Raw genomic sequence first — 25,670 nt, 5'->3', positions numbered from 1 at the left:
CCTTAAGTCAATTTTAAACAAATACAGCAACATACCGTCAAACATTCATAAATACATAAACCTAATATAATTAAGAAACTAACACATAATAAAGGCATACAAAAGCCAAAACTAGACTTGTAAAGTTTAACATAAAAACTGTGTAACCCAATACTGCCTGCACTTATTCAAAGTTACCCTAATATTAAAAACATATATTTAAACTTGCAATAAAAAGTATGTATGTTAAAGTCTTTAAACTAGGAGTGAAAAATTAATTTATATAACTAAGCAGTGATAGAAATAATCAATATATTATGACTATCTTTGTAAGCTCCTTAATTTTAAAATACGGGAAATGGAACAAGCCTCATTCAAACCTGGAAAGTTGAAGGCATTCAGTCTAATCTGCCACAACAACTCCAACTCTTCCAGTTTGAACGAGGCTGGTCCACCCCTGATATCCTGAATAAATTGATCAATAACCAAAAATTTGAACTTATGTGTAGGATTCGCATAAACATGTTTAGCCAGTGCGTTGTTGTCTTTATGTGAAATGGCATACTGATGTTCATAAACCCTGTCCCTCAAACGACGTTCAGTTTTGCCCACGTAAAACGCGGGACAAAACGAACATAGAGCAAGGTACACCACAAATTTACTATTACAATTGTATTTAGCCTTCAATTTGTAGTTTCTATTGTGGACAACAAACTGGTTAGTACATTCCATGTATTTACAAAAATTCCAACATTCACATTTGGTCATACCAGTTGTTCTAACACATGGCCTGTTAAATCTTTCAAGTAGGTTTTTAACATTTCTCCCCTTAAAGACAAACTGTGGTTTCGATCCAAAAAATGTAAATATAGTGGGGTTACATCTAAATAATTCCCAATTCTTGTCAATAACATTAATGATAGATTTGGTTTGTGCATTAAAAGATGTAATAAAGGTATAGTGAAAATGTTGATCACTAGCCAAACCAAAAAAATCATCATTAAATGAGATTTCTTGTGTGTCCAAAGTAGCCACCTCGGAGCGTGACTTATCCACCCCCAAAATAGGTTTAAATTGCTTAATTACTTCTCTTATATTCAACTTCTTTGATTAATTCATTAATCAAAGGCTCTGGATAACCCCGATGCATAAACATTTGTTTTAACAGATTACATTCGTTGGTAAAGTCTAATTGTAAACTGCATATACGTGAGGCCCTCACCAACTGCCCCTTAACTACCGATCTTTTTTGGTGGAACGGGTGGCAACTTGAAAAATTTAAAAAATAATTGGAGTAGGTTGCCTTACGGTGAACCTGAGAAGTAAAACAGCCTAAACCAATATTCTTCGTTAACAAAATGTCCAGATAAGCAATTGTGTTAACATGAAATGAATAAGTGAATTGTAGAAAGTTAGTGGAAGAGTTGAACCCACTAACCAAATCGGATGCCAAAGCATCGTCGCCCTTTAATAATATAAAAACGTCATCAAGGAAACGAGTGTAGTACACAATGGCATCCAAGTTATTGACATCAGCAGCAAAAACAAATTTTGACTCCCATTGGGCCATTACCAAGTTGGCAACACTGGCTCCACATGGGGAGCCCATTGCCAAACCAATTTTCTGAAGATAAACTTATTATCAAACATAAAATAGTTATTCGTCAAAATTAAATCCAACAATTCCATGATTAAAGAAATTTCTATGGTAGAAGCTCCATGTTTCCTCATATCTGCCACCCATTCTATCGCAATGTCATGAGGGATACATGTGTAAAGGTCCTTCACGTCTACAGTTAAAAAGTTGTAATCATTGTTGAAACTCAAATCGTTAATCTTGGACAAAAAAGACCAAGAATCTTTGCATATCTGGGGTTCAAGAACCACGTATTTCTGTAAATAAACATCAACAACTTTTGAACACGCATAAGTTGGTGAACCACGGCCGTCAGAGAGGTCTCATAGGCGGATTAGAAACATCTTTGTGGATTTTAGCTATCCCAAATAAAGTGGGATACCTGGGGAAAGCAGTAAACATGTAATTAAACACGTTTTGATCAACCTGTCCCTCTATGAACAAGTCATAAATACATGATTTCAACAGACTGTAAGCTGTATTGACCTCAGATCTAGAGCTAACTTGATAAGTTTCATTTTCAAGAAATTTTAAAATTAAGGAGCTTACAAAGATAGTCATAATATATTGATTATTATTTCTATCACTGCTTGTTATATAATAAATTCATTTTTCACTCCTAGTTTAAAGACTTTAACATACATACTTTTTATTGCAAGTTTAAATATATGTTTTTAATATTAGGGTAACTTTGAATAAGTGCAGGCAGTATTGGGTTGCACATTTTTTATGTTAAACTTTACAAGTCTAGTTTTGGCTTTTGTATGCCTTTATTATGTGTTAGTTTCTTCATTATATTAGGTTTATGTATTTATGAATGTTTGACGGTATGTTGCTGTATTTGTTTAAAATTAACTTGAGGATGTTTATACAATTGCATTAACTTAACTAGTGTACCTTTAAATTTTCAAAATGCTGATACACTTTCCCGCACTTTTTTGTTTAAATGTCAGGTGTTTGTGTTGTATTACTTTCTGATGAAGTTTGTTGGAGAACAAACGAAAAGCGCTTTAAAGTCTCATACTTTTTGTCTGATATTATCTTTGCTACCTACTTTTTAATAAAGCCTTTATCCAGTTTGGAGCCATTCTGTCAAACTGTTTACTTTTGTAGTTTTTGTGCCGTTTTTTGCGTTAGATTTATATAATGTGACCAGTGAGGGGGATGTTTCAGATATTCAATTTTTAGTGATAGATGTATCCCTGTTTACGTGCATTCCCAACCAGGAAGGCATTAGTATGGTTAGGGCAGTTTTGGCTAGGAGTAATAAATTTGACATGAAGCATATTGACTTCCTGTGCATGCTTCTAGAGCTGGTCCTTGAACACAATATCTTTATGTTTCAGGATAAATGTTACTGGCAACAATCTGGCGTGGCTATGGGGACCAGCTGCGCTAGTTATTATGCCAGTTTGGTGATGTCGGAATGGGAATTCCATCATGTATTGGGATAATATAGAGGTCATATTGCCATATATGGATGTTTTGTTGATGACATGGTTATTGGTTGGAAAGGCAACAAGCAAGAGCTTGATTTATTTTTTCATTCTTTAAATAGTAATTTTTTGAAATTTATCTTCTCTTGTTCCCAAGTCACTTGATTTGTTGGATATGAACATCTGTCTGGAGAATGGCAAAATGCTGACCAGGATGCATAGGAAGGACTGTTATAGACAGTCATATCTCCATAGGCGGAGTATACATCCACAACATATATTTGGGAACATTGTGAAGAGGTCAAGCCTTCAGGGTCTCAAAGTTGTCGTACTACTTTGACTTTGAAGGAAGTTTATCAGATTTGAAGAAAGAGTTTGCCATCAGGGCTTGCACCCAAGTAGAAGTTGATCAAGCTTGTACCAGAATAACCAATGAGCGTGATAGTAGTGCATGTCCATATTTTTCTGCTCTGTATAGGCAGTCAGTTAGATCACCTCATAGGTATTGTTGTCCTATTGTTTTGAAATTTTCCCATGGTGTAAATATGGTGAAAGATATAGTTACCAGGAACTGGCATATTTTGCAGAATGATAGTAGGTGTTCCGATATATTAGCAGAGGGCCCTAGAATTTGTATACAAGAACCACAGTAATTTAAGGCAACAGTTATGTTTTCCTAGACATGTCATTTCTGGATCCCAAGTTTTGATGGGTACATCTAAATGTCATAAATGCAATTTTTGTCAGTTTATAGACGAGTGTAGGTTCTTTAGGCGCCGTGTTACAGGCTACTTGTGGAAGTTGAGGGCATCTGCTGATAGCTCCACCAGAAATGTGGTTTATTTAGCACATTGTCAGTGCTGTTATAAATTCTATGTTGGCAAGACCAACAGGAGTTTAAAAGAAAGAATTGGGGACCATGTGTATTGCATGAAGAAGCAATATGATTTTTTGTGTCTTGGCAAAACATGTTTTGTCTACTGGCCCTGAACATAACTTTGTCTTCCAGGTATTGTGTGATCAGCCTAGGTCTGTGAGGTGGTGATAGTGACTCGTATTGAGGTGGTCGTGTTGGAGTGGATATTGAGGCTGGGGGCACACCTACCTATGAGATTGAATGATCATGTTCCCATTAAGCCAGTATTAAGGAATAAACAGCTGTAGGGCATTTGTTTGCTTATATATTTATGAATATTTTTCATATTTTATTTATTTGTGTTAATGTTTTTCTTTATTTTTTATCAGATTTTATGCCAGTAAATATTATCTACTTCATATGCCTTTAAGCTGAGAATGTGGCATGAATGTTTGTTATATTGGCTGTTAAGCTTTGAGATGTCATTTATAAACAAGTTATTCTGTCCCCATTCATGTTTGTCTGAAGAAGCAGTATGGTATTACCGTGAAAGTGCTAACTTTCTTTCTCTGCAATAAAGTTTTTAGGTACGATTACTATTTAGCTGCATATCAAGTTGTCTTCTGCCTGCTTTGGGGTATTTTACAGGTCTTCACAGATAGCGGAGGTTCTATTTGGACATGACCAAATCTGTTTGTGTCTGTGATCAGCTGTTTCTCATTCATGTATTCAGAACTGGGCCAACCAGTATCTAAGCAAACCATTGCAAGCTGGATGTCCAAGTCCATATCCTTTTGTTACTCTGTGCATGGAAAACCCTTGAACTCATGGCGCCAGAGTAGTACCTTCCGCCGGGGCCTTCTACAAAGGAGTGGATGCCAGGCCATATTGGAAGCTGCTACCTGGTCTTCTGTTTACACCTAAACTAAGCACTACAAGTTTAATGCCTTTTCAAAAGTCCAGAGCAGACTTAGATAGGTCAAGTCCTCTCTGGCCTCTTGAACAGTTCCTCTGCTAACTAGCCAACCCCCCCTTATGTTTCCTTCAGCTCTAGAAATCGCCCACTTGTTTGGAATACTGCAGTCAGGACACTGTACATTTGTGGTAAGAACTTACCATAAAAGTAAATGTCCTACTTGTCAGTGTTGCAGTATTCCTTCCCTTGTGAGTTGGCTACCATCTGGTATGTATATCTTCGTCCGTTTGTACCCTGTAGCAAGATCCTTGGACTGAGGGGGCTTCTTACCACTTCATTCTTGGTCCCTCCTAGCTGAACAGTCACTCAGTCAAGGATCTTCAGGCTGCTGCTCTGTTGATAGTCTTGAGCATCTGTGCTCTTATATCCACCTATACATTCCTACGCTTGTGAGCTGAGGTCACATGTTGGATGTGGACCTAAGGGAAGGGTAAGCTTTCATACCCCAGCCAGATGTCAGTGGTGAAAACCCACTTGTTTGAAATAATGCATCAGTGATCTGTAGGACACCTACTGTTATGGTAAGTTCTTGCACAGCAGTACATTCCATGGCTCTGAAGTCTTTATGGATGTAGCAAGTAAAAATATATATCTGCAAATAAAGCCACCCTTTCTTGATTGCATATCAGGTATATCCCTGAATTTGTGAGTAGATTTTTTTGCTGTTGCCCCAAGGAATGGATGCTGAAAAGAAATATTTTTAGATGCATCAGACTTCCATGGTGTGCCAGAGATCATTAGATGTCCTTCAAGTATGCAACTGCAGTCATAACATATGGGTTGTCCTGCCTCAGGCAGCCCTCGGTCGGCCGGATTCCAAAGTCTGGGTCCGACGGCTGATGTCGCATTTCTCTCCGTCAGAGCGGCAGGAGTACATAAGCATCAGCCGACGCCATCTTCTCCAGTCTTTCTTGCCGCGCGGTGCCCGAAGCAGAAGCAGTTTGCAAGTGCCGGTCGGTCAGCTCCTGTATTCTTCTATCTGAAGTCATCAAAAAAGCTAAGTACCCCGTTGGGGACCTTTTCTTGCCTCAGCCGATGTCAGAAATTACTGGAAAAGTTAATTGTTTGTCTTGTGGTAAACAAATACCTCATAAGGATTTCCATTCTTACTGCCTTCCTTGCCTTGGCCCAGACCACAACGTCTCGGCCTGTGCCGCCTGTGCTCGCTTCAATAAGCGCACTCTCAGGCGCCGGGCGGAGTTCGCTGAAGACTTTTTCAATGAAAAATTCGATTACAAGATGCCGTCGGAATTACCGGCATCGCAGACTCCTAAAAAACGTAAAGACCGGGACCTCCATCCTCTGCCCGCGTCTTCCACCGACACCACGCCAAAACCTACCGCGAGTGCCCTGGTTCCCTCTGAGGCGGTTATTTCACCACTCCGAACCGAAGACACCGCATTACCGATACCTCCAATACCGGAGACCACACCGACGCCAGTTATTGATTTTCCTCCGGATACTGAAACCGAGGAAATGCCCGAGACCATTGCTGTGGATAAGGTCACTCCTGCACGTGGAGCTGCTAGGCCTCCCATGTCCATGTCTATCAAGGCGTACACACGTGCTAAGGCAGCCAGCAAGACCAAGCACCTTACTGCTAAAGCCTTACCTCAGCCTACTCCTGAAACACAAATCATGACTATGGCAGCAGACTTAATCTCCATGATCAGAGGTTCCCAGGCCCATCCTGAGAGAGGATCCCAGCCTCCTCCTGAAAAGAGGCCCAGGGTTGAGCCCACTGACCCTCTCCCTTCAGATGAAGATTCTGAGGCCTCTGGCCACTCCGATAGCCAGGAAGAGCCTTTCCAGATCTACGAGGACTCAGATGCAGAGGACTCCATCCCCTCGGCCTCCCCTCCTGAGGATATTTCTTTTGGGGAAGTTCTGCATTCCATGAGGGAACATTTTAAGTGGCAAGGCCAGGAATTTTCTGATTCCAGAAAGCGCCTTCGTACCTTCCTTAAAAAGCCCAGCACAGGCCCTTAGCTATACCTCCTGTGCTTGATGTTTTGGATGATTTATACTCCGACTCCAGTGTTACCCCTGATACTCTCCCTCCTGCTCCTGCCAAGCCGGGCAGATACTATAGAGTTCCTGAAACACATTCTCATTTCTTTAGGGCCCATGCTGTTGATTTAGAAACTATTTCACAGGGGCCGAAAGGGGTTTCAGCTTCCACCTCCAAAAATCCTTTGCCTTCCAACAGGGAAGCTAGGTCATTAGAGAGATGGGGGAAGAAGGTTTACACCTCCACTACTTTATCTTTGAGAGCTCTCAGTTGTCTCTTTCATATGTTTCAATATCAGGATTTCCTGTTAGATGATTTACAGAAAGCTTTGGCCTCTCCTGATCCTTTAGATAGGAAGTCTTTGCAGGAGGCTGTACACAACTCTCAGCAAGTTAGCAATCACTTCCTTCAGTGTGGATATGATGCATTGGAAGCTTCATGTAGGGCAGCTATGACAGGGGCGGTCATTCGTAGACATGCATGGTTAAAAGAACAACCTCTACCAGATCATGTTAAGGCAAAACTTCTTGATGCACCCTTGGAAAAGAACAAGCTTTTTGGTGCTAATGCTAAAGATGTATTAAAGACCATTGAGGAAAAAGCGAAGTCAGTTCAGACAGTCAAAGATTTCCTCCAGGTTCAGCCACCCAGATTCAGCAGGAATTGGCCTTCCAAAAACTGGTCCTTTCCTAATCCTGAAAGATTTCAAAGGGGCAAAAGCAGGCGTGGCCGAGGAAGAGGACAATACAGAGGTTCCTACAGGGGACGACAATGGCAACCAGCAAACCAAAGAAGTGACACAGGGGCTTCTCTTGCCCCACAGGAACAATCCCAATGACTTTCCTCTACTTCCGCTAACCAAAGAGCAAACAGAAGCTCCCTTGGGCAGAAAATTCTCTGTTTTCAGACAATTGGCACAGATTGACAAAGGACAAATGGATTTTGGACATTATAGACCAAGGCTACAGGTTCCACTTTCATACCTTACCAAGGAAACAAGGCATGCCAAACCTACCGCAAAACCAGAGGGCAGAGGCTTTCAAGCAAATTTCTCTGCTTGCTCAGATCAATGCAATAGAAAAAGTTCCACAACAAGAACAAGGCCAGGGGTTTTACTCAAGACTGTTCCTTGTTCCAAGAAAAGAAACACAATAGAGACCAATACTGGATTTGTCCGCATTAAACACCTTTCTCATAGTACCAAAGTTCAAAATGCTGACCTTACAGCAACTCCTTCCCATGCTGGGCAAGGGGTCTTGGCTGATTACTCTGGACCTCAAGGAGGCATACCTGCATGTCCCTATCAGACACAGCTGCAGAAGATACCTCAGATTTCTTGCAGGGCCAGAGCATTATCAATTCTCAGCATTGCCATTTGGCTTGTCTACTGCGCCCAGAGTGTTTACAAAATGCCTGGCTTCAGTAATTGCTCATTGCAGGCTCCAGGGGATCCAAATTTACCCGTACCTGGACTGCCTCATACAAGCGGACGACAAACTGATTTTGACAAAAAACTTGGATTATGTCATTCAATTGCTACAAGCTCTGGGATACACAGTCAACTTCCAAAAGTCAAGACTGCAACCATCCCAGCAAATTACTTTCTTAGGAGCCAATCTAGACACAACCTCTCAAATGGCTTACCTGACAGAAGACAAGCAAAGGAAGTTAACTCATTATTTCAAAGGTTTGGCAAAACTCACCCAGATGACTGCAAGGAGATTCCTACAGGCCCTGGGTTACATGACATCATGCATTCTCCTGGTTCCATTAGCAAGACTACACATGAGAAAGCTTCAATGGTACCTAAAAAGTTTATGGTCTCAACACAGCAACAACCTAGAGACAACCATACCGCTCATTCCATGCCTACAAAAGGAATTTCTATGGTGGGCCTGGGTAAGCCAGGCAAACACAGGTATGTCATTCAAAAAACCACAAATAACACAAACAATGACCACAGATGCCTCAGACCTTGGATGGGGGCGCACATGGAGGGCAGATGTATTCAAGGACAATGGTCTCCAAAGGAAACACATCTGCATATCAACCAAAAAGAAATGCTGGCAGTCATGCATGCCATCGAGGCCTTTCGACAACAACTTCAGCAAGGCCACCTGCTAATACGGACAGACAACACCACTGTCATGTGGTACATAAACAAGCAGGGGGGCACCCATTCTTACCCCCTTTGCAGACTGACAATGAATCTTTGGGAAAAATCACTGAGCTTAAACATACAGCTGCAATCCCAGTTTGTTCCAGGCAAAGACAATGTGCTGGCGGACAGCCTAAGCAGGAATTTCCTACACCCCCACGAGTGGAGGTTACATCCAGAAATCTTCATAAGGCTCACCTCGACATGGGGCAGGCCAGAAGTAGACCTATTCGCCTCCCACCTCAATCATCAGCTACAAAAGTTCTGTTCAAGGACATATCATCCACAAGCATGGAAAACAGATGCTCTCTCATTCAACTGGAACTTCCTAAAGATTTATGCATTCCCACCTCTGCCACTGATGACCACAGTACTACTAAAGATCAAAGCAGAGAAGCCAAAAGGGATCCTAATAGCTCCAGACTGGCCAAGACAACACTGGTATCCACTACTACGGAGCATATGCCACAAGAAAAAATGGGCCCTTCCCCAATGGCCCCATCTCTTGACTCAAAACAACTTCAAGACAGTACATCCCAACATTCAGACGCTCCAGCTAACAGCTTAGGAGATTCCATGAATAACCTCAATCTATCTCTCTCCAAGGAAGTTCAGCGGATATTAACAGAAGCCCGCAGACCATCCACCAGAAAGGTTTATTCAGCAAAATGGAAGGGGTAGATTCAGCATTTGGAATACCAGCAAGGGACATGATGCATCATTATTGAATATCCCACTCATCCTGGAATACTTGGCAGATATGCTACAGAATGGACTCTCATATTCTTCTATAAAAATACATGCTTCAGCTATTTCAGCTAGATACAACACTGATCCACCAGTGTTCTCACATCCTTTGTTAAGGCAATTTCTTAGAGGAATCAAGAATATCAAGCCACCAAGAAAGGCCCCAGTACCAGCTTGGGACCTCAACTTTGTCCTAGAAAAACTGACTCTACCCCTCTTTGAGCCAGCAGCTTCTGTGGACTTACAATTCCTCTCATGGAAGACAGCTTTCCTGTTGGCAATTACCTCAGCAAGAAGGGTTTCGGAATTACAGGCCCTAATGGCAATACCACCGTTCATTACCTTTCATAGAGACAGGGTCTCCTTACGAACCAACCCTAGCTTTCTGCCAAAAGTGGTATCTAGGGTTTCTTTAAATCAAGCAATTCACCTGCCTACTTTCTTTCCCAATCCTGAGAACAAAGGGGAAAGACCGTTGCATACCTTGGACATTCACAGACAACTTCGCTACTACCTGGACAGAACCAAGGCCAATAGGAAGCCTGATCAGCTTTTTGTAGCTTATGCCCCTGGAGTAGAAGGAAAAGCAATTTCCAAACAGACCATCTCAAAATGGATTGGACATCGCATCAGATTGTTATTCCTTCCATGGAAAGAGTGTACCAGCCAATATCAGACCACACTCTACCAGAGCTGCAGCCACCTCTACAGCATTCTTAAGAGGGGTGCCTACAAAAGACATTCTAGAAGCTGCCACATGGAGCTCCGTGCATACATTCTCTAAACACTACAACCTCCCTTTATATTCCAGATCCAGAGCAGGCTTTGCTTCGGCAGTCCAGCAGGGATTGATAGCTACACCATCCTTTTCTTAGAGCTTTCCACCTCCCCCAGCTAAGCTATGGTATTAAACCTATATGTTATGACTGCAGTTGCATTCTTGAAGGACATAGTACAGTTTTGTACCTAACATAAATGTAGATGTCCAATAGATATGCAACTGCAGTCGGGTTTTCCCTCTCTCCTTCCCCTCTATTCCTTGGGTCCACTCCTCTCCCTGTTATCCTAGCTGGGGATATCTGTTATGGTATATCTGTTTATTGCTTATTTATTTGTCTGGAAACCTGTTTTTTCTTCCAAATTGATTACAGCCTTCCTTGGAGGGCACCTGGCATCTGGGGCAAGAAACACTGAAGAAGATGGCGTCGGCTGATGCTTATGTACTCCTGCCGCTCTGACGTCGGAGAGAAATGCGACATCAGCCGACGTCGGACCTAGACTTTGGAATCCGGCCGTCCGAGGGCTGCCTGAGGCAGGACAACCCATATGTTATGACTGCAGTTGCATATCTATCGGACATCTACATTTATGGTAGGTACAAAACTGTACTTTTTGCTTCCGCAATAAACAGGCAAATCAGAAAGTTCTGTTTCAAGAATCCATGGGAGGGGTGTGAACAGATGCCACCTTCTCCTAGTTAAACCTTTTTATAATGCCTTTCCTCCATTACCCCTCATCCCAGGGTATTGGAAGAAAGTGAGGGCTTGACAGGCTTTGGATGCTGCTGATTGCTCTTTACTGGTCCAGGCAGCACTGGTTCTCTTCACCTTCAGCAAAAAGAGAATCAGAATACTTTGTCAATGGACTTCACAACTGCCAAGCTGAGGGCACTTAGTTTTATAGCATAGATAATTAGCTATTTGGTACAAGCAGTCACTTTCACAGGATGTACTAGCAGTTTTCAAATGACTAGAAAACAAAGTACCAAAAAGTTCTGTTTAGCAAAGTGGAAAAGATGGTAAAAGTCTAAAGTTAGTCTACCCAACAAGGCAATGTTAAAACAGGTGCTGGAGTCTCTTCCCCCGCCTGTATAAAGAACACTCAAGTCTAAAAGTACATGTCTCAGCCATATCTGCCTGCATTTACTCATCCTTGTCTGAAGCATTTTCTAAAAAGAATGGTCCATCTCCATCCCCCTACCCCAAAATGAGAGCCTGCACTTGGCACTACTTTTTGAGCCAGTAGTCTGTGCCTCTCCTTTAAACTACTTGGAAAACCACCCTGCTGTTGGCAGCCACTCCAGCCCAGTGTATTCCTGAGCTACAAGCCCTGATGTCTAGGGAACTTTCTCATTTCTCACCGGAACCGTGTAACCTTGAGAGCTAACCCCTCAGAAATGTCCTTGAACCAGACCATTCAGCTTCCTGTGTCCTTTCCAAATCCCAAAACAGGGGGGAGAGAATTCTGCCCTTTGAATGTATGTACGCACAGCTAAGGTTATACTGCCGCAGGGCTAATTTCCAAACAAATCTGTTCAACTTTTGTTAGTATTTGCAGAAGGTAAGGAGGGCAGAGTTATGGGGAAGATGACCATCTTAAAACATCTGGCAGTAGTAAGTTTTTTTGTTGCACACATTGTGAAAAATAACTGGCAGATTCGGGTCTCATTCCACCATGGCAAAGGTAGTCGCCAGAACATTCTTGAAAGGGAAACTAGCCCAGTCCATCCTGGAAGCAGCTGCTTGGTGAGGGTGTGTACACAAGACCAAGTATTACCATGTTGGTGCTATTGCCAGAGCTGGGTTGGACTGTAGTTCCCAGCCTGAATATTCTCCAGGCACCCCAGTAACGTAGCTTTGCATTTCTTTCCAAGATTAAATACTGTAACATTGACTGAAGAACATAGAGTTGGTAACTTATCATATGTTCGATTTGATCACCGTTGCAGTACCCTTTCCCTCCCCATCCCTCTGTCTCTGCATCTGGGGTTAGGGCGCTTGTAATAAGTTACCTTCCCCTTCCAGAATGGTCAGTGGGAGCAAGTCATGCTCCTCTTCTGGAACAGCTAGACTTGGTCCCTCTGGCAAGAAAGACCTGAAGATGGTGCTGACCAGTTACCATTTATACCACTGAAGTCCTTATTGCTAGGGAGGACATCCACCAGCTGGAGATGGTGAAATCTGCTTGTATTTGTGAGGGCAGCGGCTTGTTTTTGTCAAGAAGTTAAGACGTAGCACTGTAACATTGATCTACTCGAACATCTACAGTTATGGTAAGTTGCCAACAAAACTATTCATAGTTCCTTGCTGCCTTAATCCCCTAGCACTGGCCTGAGTTCTTTCCTTAGAAATTGAGGATTTCTTTATGGTATTTTACTAGTGTTATGGTAGAGATGGGACCTAAAGTCCTCTCTGTGAGCCAGATGGCAGTCTATTTATTTATTTTACATTTGTTGACCGGGCTAGTCTAGCTGGATATATTTCCATTTTCAGTAGAGGCCCGGGGAGATAAGCTCCACACAAGTTATTAACAAAAAAGTCAAAAAATAAACAAGCAAAAGAACAAATCATCATAGATGAAAAGACAAATAAAAAAATAGTACCCAATAACAGGTAGACACATGAAAAGAATCACATTTCTAAGAGTAGCAGTATTAGCTATAATATCAAGAACAAGGCACAAAAGAACAAAATTGACTTATAATATGATATAGAACTAATCTTTGTAACAAAAGGAGAAAGAGAAACTCTAAAGTAGGAGAGGAGGAAGGGGAAGTAGTTTAAGAAAAGTGAAGGAAAAGTTAAAAGAAGAATGGATGAGAGAGATTGACATAGGGGAAAGAAGAAACAACAAAAAAAAAACTCTAAAAGGAGATAGACTGAAGCAGACTCACAAAGAGAGAAAGAAAGTAGAGTAGTAGGAAAGCGCAGAAGAGGTAAAAGATTAGTCAGGTTTTGTGCAGGAATAGAGCCAGTGGCTTTGGAAGTAATCTTTGATTTTATGTTTAAAGAGAGGCAGAGATGTGGTAAGTGTTATATCACTAGGAAGCAGATTCCAGTTCCTTCCTACAGTATTATTGAATAGAGAGTCACCAGCAGAATTATTAGTCTTTGTTATAGTAGCCATAAGTTTACTGGAGGAGCAAAGGGAGTTTAGGTTGTTATAAGGGATTAAAAGTTTAGAGAGTATAGGGGTTTTATTGGGTTGGTATAGAATTTTATGGATAATAGTGAGTTGAGGGATTAACAGAAGGTTTTGGAGTTCTAGCCAGCCTAGAAGTTTCAGGTTAATACAGTGATGAGTTTTAAAAGGGTTACCAGTGGCAAAACGGGCAATGTTGTTGTAGCAAGTAGCCAGTTTAAGGTTGGCTTTCTTAAGGTTAGTAAAAATTGGTGAGGCATAAAGAAGAGTTGACAAAAGGTGGGAGTGGGCAATCTTGGCTCTGGATGATGAGGTTAGGAAAGGTTTAATTCTATATAAGCTTCCTATTTTTCTATTGACTATTTTAATGGTGGTGTTATGCTGATCAAAGGAGAGGTTATTATCAATTGTTATTCCTAAAAGTTTTGTTGTTGGATCAGGAGTAATGAGAGTGGCATTATTTGAGGAGATGGTGAAGTTCAAGGGAGTGGACCGTGTGCTAGGAGAGAAAAGGAGAAGTTTAGTTTTTTTTGGCATTGAGGAGGAGGTTACGTCTGGTGAACCAAGTTTCTACTGTGTTGAAGACATTTTGAGTAATAGATGAAAGTTCATTAGGAGATGAAGCAGAGCAGATAAGGGTGGAGTCATCTGCATATTGAATGCAGGTTACTTGAGGGATTGCTGAATGGAGATCATTGATGAACAGGGAGAAGAGAAGAGGTCCTAGAATGGAGCCCTGAGGTACACCGATGGAAACGGGTGTGAATGAGGAAATTTGGTTTTCCCAACTAACTGCTTGTCTATTGCTGAGGTAGGATGTAAACCAGTTAATGGCAAGATTATCAAAGGAGAGGGATGTAAGAGTGTTAATTAAAATGGAGTGGTTGACCATATCAAAAGCTTTAGAGAGGTCGATGGAGAGCAGAAGAGAGAAGGTTGTCGTTGCGGTTCCTATTGATGGCATATACAAACGATAGGAGAGCAGTGGTAGTACTGTGATGTGGTCTAAAACCATGCTGACAGTTTGCTATTATGTTGTTTTGAGAGAGATACTGTAAAAGTTGTTGGTGAATACATTTTTCCATTATTTTTGCTAATGGAGAAAGGAGGGCAATTGGTCTATAGTTTGAGTACTCAATGGAATTTCCACCTTTATGTAATGGGATAATATGGGATATTTTCCAGATATCTGGGATAGTTCCCTCTTGGATTGTCCTGTTTATAAGTATAGATACTGGATATGCAATTTCTTTGGCAGCTTTTTGGAGAAAAAGTGAAGGGAGCTTGTCAGCAGAAGGGGTACAAGGCTTCAGTTTGTGAATAAGTCTAGAGATGAAAGAGGTAGGAATAGGTTGTAGTTTAAAGTTATTGGAAGAGTGTCTTTGGTTTATTGGTGGGCAGGAGTTATTAGTGCTAAGTTGTCTAGCTAACGATAGAATAGTGTCAGTAAAAAAAAAAAAAAAAAAAGAGTTAAAAGCATTTGCAGTGAGGTGGGGAGTGTCTGGGTCAGCATTAAGAGGGGTGGGAGTTTTGGATGTTCCTGGAGAAAGGAGTCTATTAATAGATGACCAAAACTGTTTGGGATTGTTATGATGAGTTTGTTGAAGTTTACAGTAGAAGTTTTTTTTGTCAGTAATTATTGCTTTTTTAGTCGAGTTTCTAAGTTGGCGGAAATGAAGAAGATCAAGGGAATTTCTATGGCATCATTTGGCCCAGACTTTATTTCTGGAGAGAATTAGCTTTTTAGTTTCTTTAGAGAGCCACGGGGCAATATTGGGTTTCATTCTGATGGTGCGTTCAGGAGCATGTTTGTCAAGAATGGATAAAAAAAGTGGTATTAAAGTATGATACTGCATTTTCAAGAGGAAGAGATTTTAAGGGGCTCCAGTTGCATTTGCCGAGTTCATTTTGAAATAGTTCTATATTAAAATGTTTTGTAGAGCATATTTTTTGAATGTTAGGGAGGTTTGGGAAATCAGTCTTTTCTCTAGTGATATAGGTTAAAGAGTGATCACTTATATCACCAGGCAGGGTTCCTGCTTTGTAGGCCTGTTTGACTTTGTTTATGAGTATCCAGTCTAAAATACTTTCTTTATTGTTAGGCTTGTTGATTCTAGTGGTTGAAGTAATAATCTGGGTGAAGCCATGTAGGTTCATATGAGAGGAAGGATTATCTGCATTGATAGTATTCCAGTCAATATTAATGTCACATAGAATTATATTTTCTTGGGGGTAAGTAGTAGATACCCAGCTAAGAAAGGGTTCTAGTATGGGTATATTGTTTCCTGGTGGTAAGTAGATGCAGATAATGTAAAGGGATTTCTTGGTGTTTATTTGGAGTTTTGTTATGATGGCTTCTACTTTGCAATCCAGGGTAGGATAAGATGGAAGAGTAGAGATATTTAGTTGATTCTTAAAAAGAATTGCTACTCCACCACCTTTACGTTTTGGTCGGTCAAGTCTTACTATATTATAGCCTTGGGGTATGATCTCGGTGTCTATGGGACTCTATAGAGTGTAGAATTGTATGTATGGGGTTTATGCCTATTTTAGTGATTTTTGTCCCACAGTATCTGCAGTGGGGTGTTGCATTGCATGCCTTAGCTAGGTTTATGTAGGAGGCATGCATGGTCTTCCCTTCATCCATTGCCTTGGTGACCCTCTATGGCAATATTAGGTTAATTGGAAATCTTTGTCTATTCTTACACCCCCTTATTTGAATATGCAGGTTTGGAAGGCAAGTTGTGAATTTAATACAAGAGGAGAGGGAATTGTCTTTAACAAAGTATGAAGTTCAAAGCAATTCCTTTTTTTTTTCTAAGAATACCAAGGTTTAACTGTGATTTCAAGGGCAAAGCTGGTTAATAGTGCTTTGGAGGGAGGTGTGGACCTACTTTCAGTGTCTGAAACCATCGTGGTGTGACATAATTATTCTGCGAGTGGCAGCACGAAGGGCTGCTCATAACATAATGATTTTCTTGTGACTTGGACGGAGAGTCAGTGGGGTTGTTAACTTAGGAGGAGAGGCAGCAGGTTAGATATGGTGAGTTGGGGTTGAAAGGATGTTGCTCAGTAGTGAGGAATGTGTTAAGTTGGTCTCTACATCTGTTTACTTTGTGAAAAGTTTGATTCATTGTGCACTTGATAGGATATCGTTTCAGTTGATGTAATTCTTTTTTTGTTACAGACCCAGCTGTGCACATGGCACTGGAGAACCTGCAGCAGTTCCCGGCATTCAGCCCCTTCAATAATTCTTCATTGTCCTCTCCCTCTACCAGTCCTGATGGCAGCTCACTCAACTCGTGCTCTCCTGCTTGTAGACCTGGAGCAGTTTATGGTAAGGAACATGCACAACTGTTGAAACTGCTAAAGGCAGTTGTTTGAAATTGGTATAGAGGAGGAGGAGGAGATGGGCCTGGGAGAGCAACAGTAGCTTCCAAGAGTTGCATATGTGTAGTTATGGGCCTGAGGCTACTTGTAGGAACAGATAGATGTTATATAGTGCTATCTCACCGTAATTCTTGCTGGATGGGTTCGGAGCCGATATTCGGCTCCAACTCGGCCGATACTAAAGCTCGAGAACTTTTACTGGCTCGAGGCTAACCCCTATCCCATGGTGCCTCACGGCAATTCCCCAGCTCTCGTTTGCCGCGGAAGTTTCGAGGTTGTCTCCTTACTGGATCGTTGGCTAAGTAAAAGATTTATTTATTAAATCTTGCTTTTTTTCTGCTCCTTTTTCCCTTATCTTGTCTATTTTTAGTCTCTAGCTTGTGTGGTTATACCGAGTGTTTGACTCCTATTTTCCCCCCATAGGATTGTACGGCCCATTTCAGTTAGAGGGCCATAGTTGCCCGTTTAAGTTAGAGGGCCTTTCCTCAGTGTGTTTCATATAAAAAAATAAATATATGTAAATATAGAATCTTTCCCTTCTACATCTTTATTGTTGTCTGTATTATCAGTAGAAAGTAATTTAGTATACTTAGTGTTGGTATCTTTCTAGATAGATTCTTAGTTTGTTCCTGTTAGCATGTCTAAGGAAAAGGACAGAGAACACCAGGTTTATCACCCTTCGGGGTTTAAAAAATGTGATAAATGTTCACAAAAGATGTCTTTGACACAGTCGCACTAGCTTAGGTGAAGCGCATTTGTAAGAGCCCTGTACATTTTGCCATACCTTAAGTACCAGGGTTTTGAACAAGAGAAAACGTAAATTGATTGATAGGGGTCTTATGACCACTTCCTTTCAGGAACAGCTGGAACTTGATCAGACAGCTTCTAAGACTTCTAAATGTAAATCTTTGGCTCCCGTTTCGGAACTGTCAAAAGTCCAAAGTGTCGGAGCCAAGGAGTTCTGGCTCCGATTCCGCTTCTCTATCTGTACCAGTGGTCTCTTCGGTACCGAGGCAACCTTCGGTACAGAGACAATTACCTGACATTAACCCTGTCTCACCTACTTTGAGATCTCCTGTTTTGGAGAGGAAGAGATCTCCTTTCGTCTCCACCCGGTCCTCCAGAACACACTCCGATGAGGATCTTGAGCTGGTGGTGAAGCGATTGCTTTCTGACCTAGCTCTGGAAAAAAATTGGCCCCTCCAGACCTAAAGGCTTCTGAGCTGACCCCTTTGCAAACCACTACTCCTCCTCCAACTGCTTCACTCTTGGATCCAATCACTTCAGGTTCTTTGGTGTTGGAGCAGTCTGTTCTGGGGATTCTCCTTGCTTCCTCGGAACCAATAACTCTATCCTCAGCGGCTCAGTTGGGAACCGAGGGATCTGGGAGCCGATGCTCTCGAGTCTACTCCGAGGGGGATAGTCACCCTGTGTTTTCTTTGGAACCAAGCCTCCCTCTCGGTGCTTCGGTTCGACTCAGCTCTGTTCCCACATCTGCTTCTGAGCCATTCCCCCTTGCTTGTAGTTGACCATCCATCTCCTCTGAGCAGAGGTCTTCCTCGGAGTGGGGGGTAGAGACTTTCAAAGCAGTAGAGAAGGCTTTATTCTATGCAGAAGCCATACCTTTGGAACCTATGTCCCACCAGCAGCAGGCAGCAATCTCTTCTCCCCTGTCACCCCCACAGCGTAGGGAACCAGACTCTCAAGCAGCCCCCATTGGAGGTGCCCCCTCTTCTGAGACCTCCCCAGGTTATCCCGCCGGAGAGCTCCCTCAGAAGAGACTTTGCAAGAGGAAGCATGTTGATTCACCTGAGTCTCAAATCTGACACTGATTTGGAGGAATCGGAAGGGTCCCCTAGATCCCCCTCTGAGGATGTCTCCTTTTCTGACATCCTAGAATTCCTTAGAGGGGTGACTCGAAGATCTCTAACCCTACTGAGGACGAATCAGTGCATCTTGAGGCCTTTGGTTCCTGACCTTTCACCTCCTGGGTGACACCTCTTTGTGACTAGCTCTTAGGGGTCATATCGTGGAAAGCCTGGACCTCGACCCGTCCTGAGGAAGCCAAACAAATTCATGACTGCACTGGAAGAGAAGTCCTTTCTTTCCAGAGGAGTTTCCGTTGATGCTGCGGTGGTAGCAGCGGCCACCAAGAAGTTGTCTGAAAAATCTTTTAATATCCATCCTCTTAACAAGGAGTCCAGGAAGATGGATAGGTATGGGAAGCGTACCTTCTCTTCAGCAGCATTTACTCTTAAGATCGCTGAATTATCTTACCCATTTCACTCTACTTCAGAGGGATCTCCTGAAGGAGATGGGAGATGTCCTTCAGGGTTCAGTAGCTCCTGGATCCATGGATAAGGTTTCTGCGCAGCTCTCCACCCTTACATCGATGGCTAATTCCTCCACGAGGCTGATATCGTATGCAGCGGATGGAGTGAGTAGGGCAGCCGCAGCAGGAATCTCGCTCAGGAGACATTCTTGGATGTGTCTTTGCAACTTCATGGAATCCTTTGTCTTCCTTCACCAATGTCCCCTTTGATGGTTCATCTCTTTGGACCTCAGGTGAAAGAGACCTTGACCAGGTGCGAGCAGGAAGGGAAACCTTATTTGCTGTCTGAGTCCGTTTCTCCCTTCCATCTAGACCCTATCCCAAGGGAAATACAATAGGGAAAATATGGTTCCATAAATCCCAGAAAGGTTTCCCTCTGGCACAAGGTCAACCCTCCCCTAGGGGCAGAGGGGGGAGGATATAATGGAAGACGCCATCCTCGCGGCAGAGGAGGACCGCAACACCAGGGAGATAGAGAAACCTTCTCTGGTCATCCCTTCCATCGCCCCTGAGGGGTTGCCCGGCTGTCTGTCTCTGGAGGCAGTCGGGGGGGTCGTCTATTGCTGTACCCAAGCGCCTGGCTAAACATTTCACGAGATTGTTGAGTACAGACCGTAATATCCAGAGGTTATCTAATCCCCTTTGTTTCCGATCCCACAGTAAATGTATCTCTACCAGACGTGCCACCCATTCAACTAGACCGTGCAATATCAGAGGTCATCTCATTGTTGCAAAAAAGTAATCCAAGAAGTCCCCACAGAGCAAATAGGATCTGGAACTTGCTCTCGATTCTTAAGTCCCAAAAAGACAGGGTACTAGAGATCAGTTCTAGATCTCAGCAGACTCAAGTCCATAAAGAAATCGAAGTTCCAAATGATCACTCTTTAGTCGATATTTCCCTTTATCGGGAAAGACAGTTGGATGTGCTCAGTAGATCTTCAGGATGCGTACTACCACATCAAAATGGACAGGCGCTCCAGAAGACACTTGCGCTTCCGGCTGGGAGCCAGTCATTTTCAGTTTGGAGCACTCCCCTTTGGCCACACTACAGCCTCCAGAGTGTTCACCAAATGCATGGCAGTGGTAATGGCTCACCTGAGATGTCAAGGATTCCAGGTGTTTCCATACCTAGATGACTGGCTCTTCACTGCTGCCACCCAGCATCAACTCATCAGAACCAGGGACGAGACTCTGTCTTTGTGCACCAGTTAAGGCATCACAGTCCACCTAAAAAAAAAAAATCAGCCTCATCTCCATTGCAGCACATTGTATTCTTAGGCTCAGAAATAGACTCAACCACCATGTCAGCAAGACTAACACCAGAAAGAGTAGAATCATTGCGCAGCCAAGTCAGATCCTTGCTAAACATTTACAAAGTTCAGGCCAGGGTAGTACTTCAAGTCCTAGGGACAATGGCTTCCTCTGTTCTGTTAGTTCATCTAGCCGGTCAGCACGAGTATTTCAGTGGCTATTATTTGCCCAATGGTCAATACAAGATCTTCCTCTGTCTCATCAGATTCTTATCACAAACACCTGCAAGAGGGATCTGATATGTTGGTTGCATACGGAATAACTTCTCTTAGGTCGTCCTCTTGTTCCTCCTCAAGAAAAGGCAGTTTTGACCACGGACGCCTCCCAGATTAGGGGGGGGGGGCATTATCTGGGAATGACGGTCCGAGGTACTTTGCAGAACCACGAGAACCACTTGCATGTCAAGATTCTGGAGATGAGAGCGGTGCTATATGTGTTGCAAGCACTTCACAGATGTTCTTCGTGTTTCACTGTTGCAGTCATTACATTTGGGGTAATCTGCTAGCAGGCTGCCCTCAGTCGGCCTGTATTCCAAAGTCTTGGGTCCTGCATCGGTTGCTGTCTTTTCTTCTATGATGTCAGGTCGTCAGGGCTATAAAACATGCAGCCGATGCCATTTTCTTTAGTCTGTCATGCCGCGCGGTGCCCGAAGCAGAAGCATTTTGCAAGTGCCGGTCGGCCAACTCCTGAAATATTCCAGTTTGAGTTTCAGAACCGAAGTCTTCACTAAAGCTAAGTACCCCGTTGGGGAAACTTTTTTTCTTGCTCCACACCGATGCCAGAAAAAGTTAATTGTATTACTTGTGGGAAGCAAATACCTCATAAGGATTTCCACCTATACTGTATTCCTTGCCCTAGGCCCTGATCACAACGTGCCTGGCTGTCGGTTTTGTGCTAGATTTAACCAATGCACTGTTAAGCATCTGTATATTTTTGCCTCAAAGTATTTTGGAAACAGATTTAACTACCCAGAAATGTCGTCGGATGGTAATCCGACTACCGGAGTACATACAAAATGCAAGGAAAAGGACAGAGAGACAGTCAAGGTCCAAAACTGACGACAGAGCTTCTCCTAAGCCAGTCGCCGGTTCTCAGTGAGGAGCTTTTGCAGCCCCTGATCCCCGCTAATTTAGAGTCGCAGGCCTCTACCGACACCCATGTGGAGTCCGGCATGCCGCAAGATATTCAAAGTATTGGACCCACGGATGTATCTCCCTCGGATGGGTACGGAACCGCTGAGCAGGCACCGGCTTCTGAGGTGTTTTCAGGCCTCAACATTTGTATATCAAACCAATGACAGCTGCAAAACCAAAGACAAAAGCAACTTCTAAAACTAAAAAAATGACGCATGAGTCACGTGCACAGGCCTCTATGCCTAAAAAAAACAAATTATCAAAATGACTAAGGACCTTATTACCTCGATCAGGGGTTCCCATCCCCCTCCAGATAAGAGGCCTAGGCAAGACACTGATTGACTCTTCAGATCAGGTTTCTATTTCTGCTGATCAGGAATTATCTATACCTCCCTACGAGGATTCTGATGCAGAGGAGTCTATACCATCTGCATCACTTCTTGAGGATTATTCATTTGGAGAAACCTTGCATACTTAGAGGGAACATTTTCACTGGGAGAGTCAAGATTTCTCGGTCAAAAAAGTGGCTCAGGGATTTCCTCCTCCTCCCTCAGCACAGGCCTTTAGCCATTCCCCCTGTTTTAGACATTGTGGATGATGTGTTTTCGGAGTCGAGCTTGACTCCTTACCTCCAGCTCCCAGTAAACCTGACAGATATTACAGGGTCCCTGACTCGCATCAAATTTTATTTAGAAACCCTGCTGCTGATCCTTAAACTATTTCACAGGGTCCAAAGGGAGTTAAGGCCTCAACAGCAAAAAATCCTACCCCCTCTAACAGAAATTCAAGGGCACTGGACATATGGGGAAAAAAGGTTTATACATCTGCTACCTTGGCAATCAGGGCCTTAAACTGTCAGTTTCTTATGCTTTAGTATCCACAACATGTTATGGGATTGCTGAAACAGAAAATTGTTGATTTCTGAATGTGCAGAAAATAAAGAATTGTAGGAATTATTGCATGCAGCTGAACAGGTTGGAAAGCATACTTTGCTATGTGGTTTTGACTCCTTAGAGGCCTCCTGCAGGGCCGCAGTTATGGGTTCTGTGATTAGGAGGCATGTCTGGCTAAAGGAACAAAATTTGCCTGATCATGTTAAAGCTAAATTGCTAGATTCACCTTTACAACATGACACTGTTTGGTATTAAGGCAGAAGAGGTTTTAAAGAAAATGGAAGATGAAGCCAAGTGTATGCAAACTGTAAAAGACTTCTTAAAAGTGCAGCCACCAAGATTCAGTAGACACTGGCCTACGAAAAATTGGTCCTTTCCTTTGTCAGAGCTCAAAGGGGCAAATCCAGACGCCTTAAGGGTTCCAGATACCAGGAGCAAGATTCATACAGGTCAAAGCATTGGGGCACTTCTACCTCCAAATCTGGAGGAGATAAAGCACAAACCTACAGAAAACAGTCCCAATGACTTCCGTCTGCCAACACCAAGCACTTATCTTTTGGCAGCACCCTTAGGGGGAAAATTAGCACTTTTTGCTCACAATTGGCAGTTAACCCAGGACAAGTGGGTACTAAACATCGTATCCTAGGGATACAGGTTCCATTTCCATACTCTGCCAATGGCAAACGGTTGGCCAGATCTGCCAAAAAAAAAAATCAATGGGCAGAGGCACAGGTCACGTCCCTCGTGGATATGGGGGCCATTCAGCCAGTACCAGAACAGGAAAGGACTAGTTTTTTACTCAAGACTGTTCTTGGTACCCAGAAAGGGCAAGGCCTGGCGGCCAATACTGGATTTATCAAATTTGAACACATACCTGGACATTACAAAATTCAAAATACTGACTTTTCAGCAGCAGCTGCCCTTGCTGGGCAAGAATGCTTGGCTGGTGACATTAGACCTAAGAGGCATACCTGCATGTCCCAATAAGACAATCATGCAGAAGATACCTCAGATTCAAGGCTTGCTTACTGCATTACCAATTATCTGCACTGCCCTTTGTCTTACCTGCTGCGCCCAGGGTCTTTACAAAGTGCCTGGCACCAGTAATTGCATTTTGCAGACAAAGAAGTATACAAATATAGCCATACTTGGACGACTGTCTCATTCAAGCAGAGAACAAGGGCATTTTTCAACACCTGGCATTTGTGAAAAGGCTTCTAACATGCCTAGGGTACGCAATAAATGAAAAGAAATCACAACTGGTGTCCTTTCAAAAGATAACATTCCTGGCTGCAAGCTTGAATACAACTGCCCAGATGGCTTACCTCACACCAGACAAGCGAAGACAACTGACTACTTACTTCAAACTGATGACAACAAAAACTCCGTTATCTACAAGACAAATTCTGCAGGCTTTGGGCTTCATGGCATCCTGCATCCTACTGATTCCATATGCAAGACTGCATATGAGGAAACTTCAATGGTACCTAAAAAGTTTATGGCGTCAACATTCTCACAGCCTGGAAATAATGATTCTCTCATTCCCTGCCTACAACAGGAGTTTCTATGGTGGCCAAAGGCATGTCACCAAAACGTGGGACGGCCTTCACTCTACCCCCTGCCAGCCAAACCTTAACAGATGCATCAGATTATGCTTGGGGGGGGGCACATGGCAGGAAGATGCATTCAGGGCATATGGACCCCAAAACAAATGCATCTACATATCAACCAGAAAGAGATGCTAGCTGTTCAGAATGCCATAACAGCCTTCAAGGACTTTCTTCATCCAGGACAACTACTGATAGACGGACAACATCACGGTCATGTGGTGCGTAAACAAGCAAGGGGGCACACACTCCTACCCCCCTTTGCAGATTAGCTATGGTACTGTGGGACACAGCTTTGACTTACCAAATACATCTTCAAGCTCAATTCCTGCCAGGAAAGCAAAATACTCTGGCAGACAATTTAAGCAGAAACTATTACGAATTCCGAAGATATGGCAGTTCGAATGCGGGAACCAACAAACCAAACCAAGTTCCAATGAAGAAAAAATTAGGTTGAATGTGAATATCCACTTAGTTCTCCACAAGAACTACGTAAAACACAATACACAAGTATTGATGTCCTTAAAGAATGCAACTGCAGTCCTGACATATGGGTTGTCCTGCCTCAGGCAGCCCTTCGGTCGGCCGGATTCCAAAGTCTGGGTCCGGCGTCGGCTGATGTCGCCTCTTCCCCGACGTCAGAGCGGCTGGGGTATAAAAGCATCAGCCGACGCCATCTTCTCCAGTCTGTCTTGCCGCGCTGTGCCCGAAGCAGAAGCAGTTTGCAAGTGCCGGTCGGCCAGCTCCTGTGTTTTCAGATACCGAAGTCATCAAAAAGCTAAGTACCCCGTTGGGGAACCTTTTCTTGCCTCAGCCGATGTCAGACAAAACTGAAAAAGATAATAATTGTTTGTCTTGTGGTAAACAAATACCTCATAAGGACTTCCATTCTTACTGCCTTCCCTGCCTCGGCCCAGACCACGACGTCTCGACCTGTGCTGCCTGTGCTTGCTTCAATAAGCGCACACTTAGGTGCCGGGCAGAATTTGCTGAAGACTTTTTTGGGGAAAATTACTCCTATATCATGCCGTCGGAACTTCCGACAGCACATGTTTCCAAAAAACGGAAGGACTGGGACCGACCTTCACGGCCCGCGACTTCCACCGACACCACACCTAAGCCTACCGCGAGTGCATCGGTCTCTTCGGAGGCGGTAATTCAACCGCTCCAGGCCGACGACAATGCTTTACCGCACACTTCGGTCCCAGAGGCTTCCCTGGTGCCAGTTGTTGTTTTTCCTCCTGAAACCGAAGCCCAAGATTTGCCTGACACCATACCAGTGGA

General features: G+C 43.1%; 1 protein-coding gene across 1 annotated transcript in view; it reads left to right on the top strand.

Moving 5' to 3' along the window:
* Positions 1–25,670, top strand: part of RNF10 (ring finger protein 10) — a 2,146,785-nt gene that overhangs the window by 1,500,225 nt on the left and 620,890 nt on the right. The window contains exon 13 of the mRNA XM_044069816.1: positions 16,908–17,057. Coding sequence (XP_043925751.1) covers positions 16,908–17,057 — 150 coding nt within the window. The remainder of the gene's footprint in view (positions 1–16,907; positions 17,058–25,670) is intronic.

This window comes from Protopterus annectens, chromosome 4.part0 (genome assembly GCF_019279795.1).
Source record: "Protopterus annectens isolate FY-2018-M chromosome 4.part0, PAN1.0, whole genome shotgun sequence".
Classification (NCBI taxonomy): domain Eukaryota; kingdom Metazoa; phylum Chordata; order Ceratodontiformes; family Protopteridae; genus Protopterus; species Protopterus annectens.
Note: the sequence above shows the minus strand (reverse complement) of the source record. Positions and strands in the feature narration are given on the sequence as shown.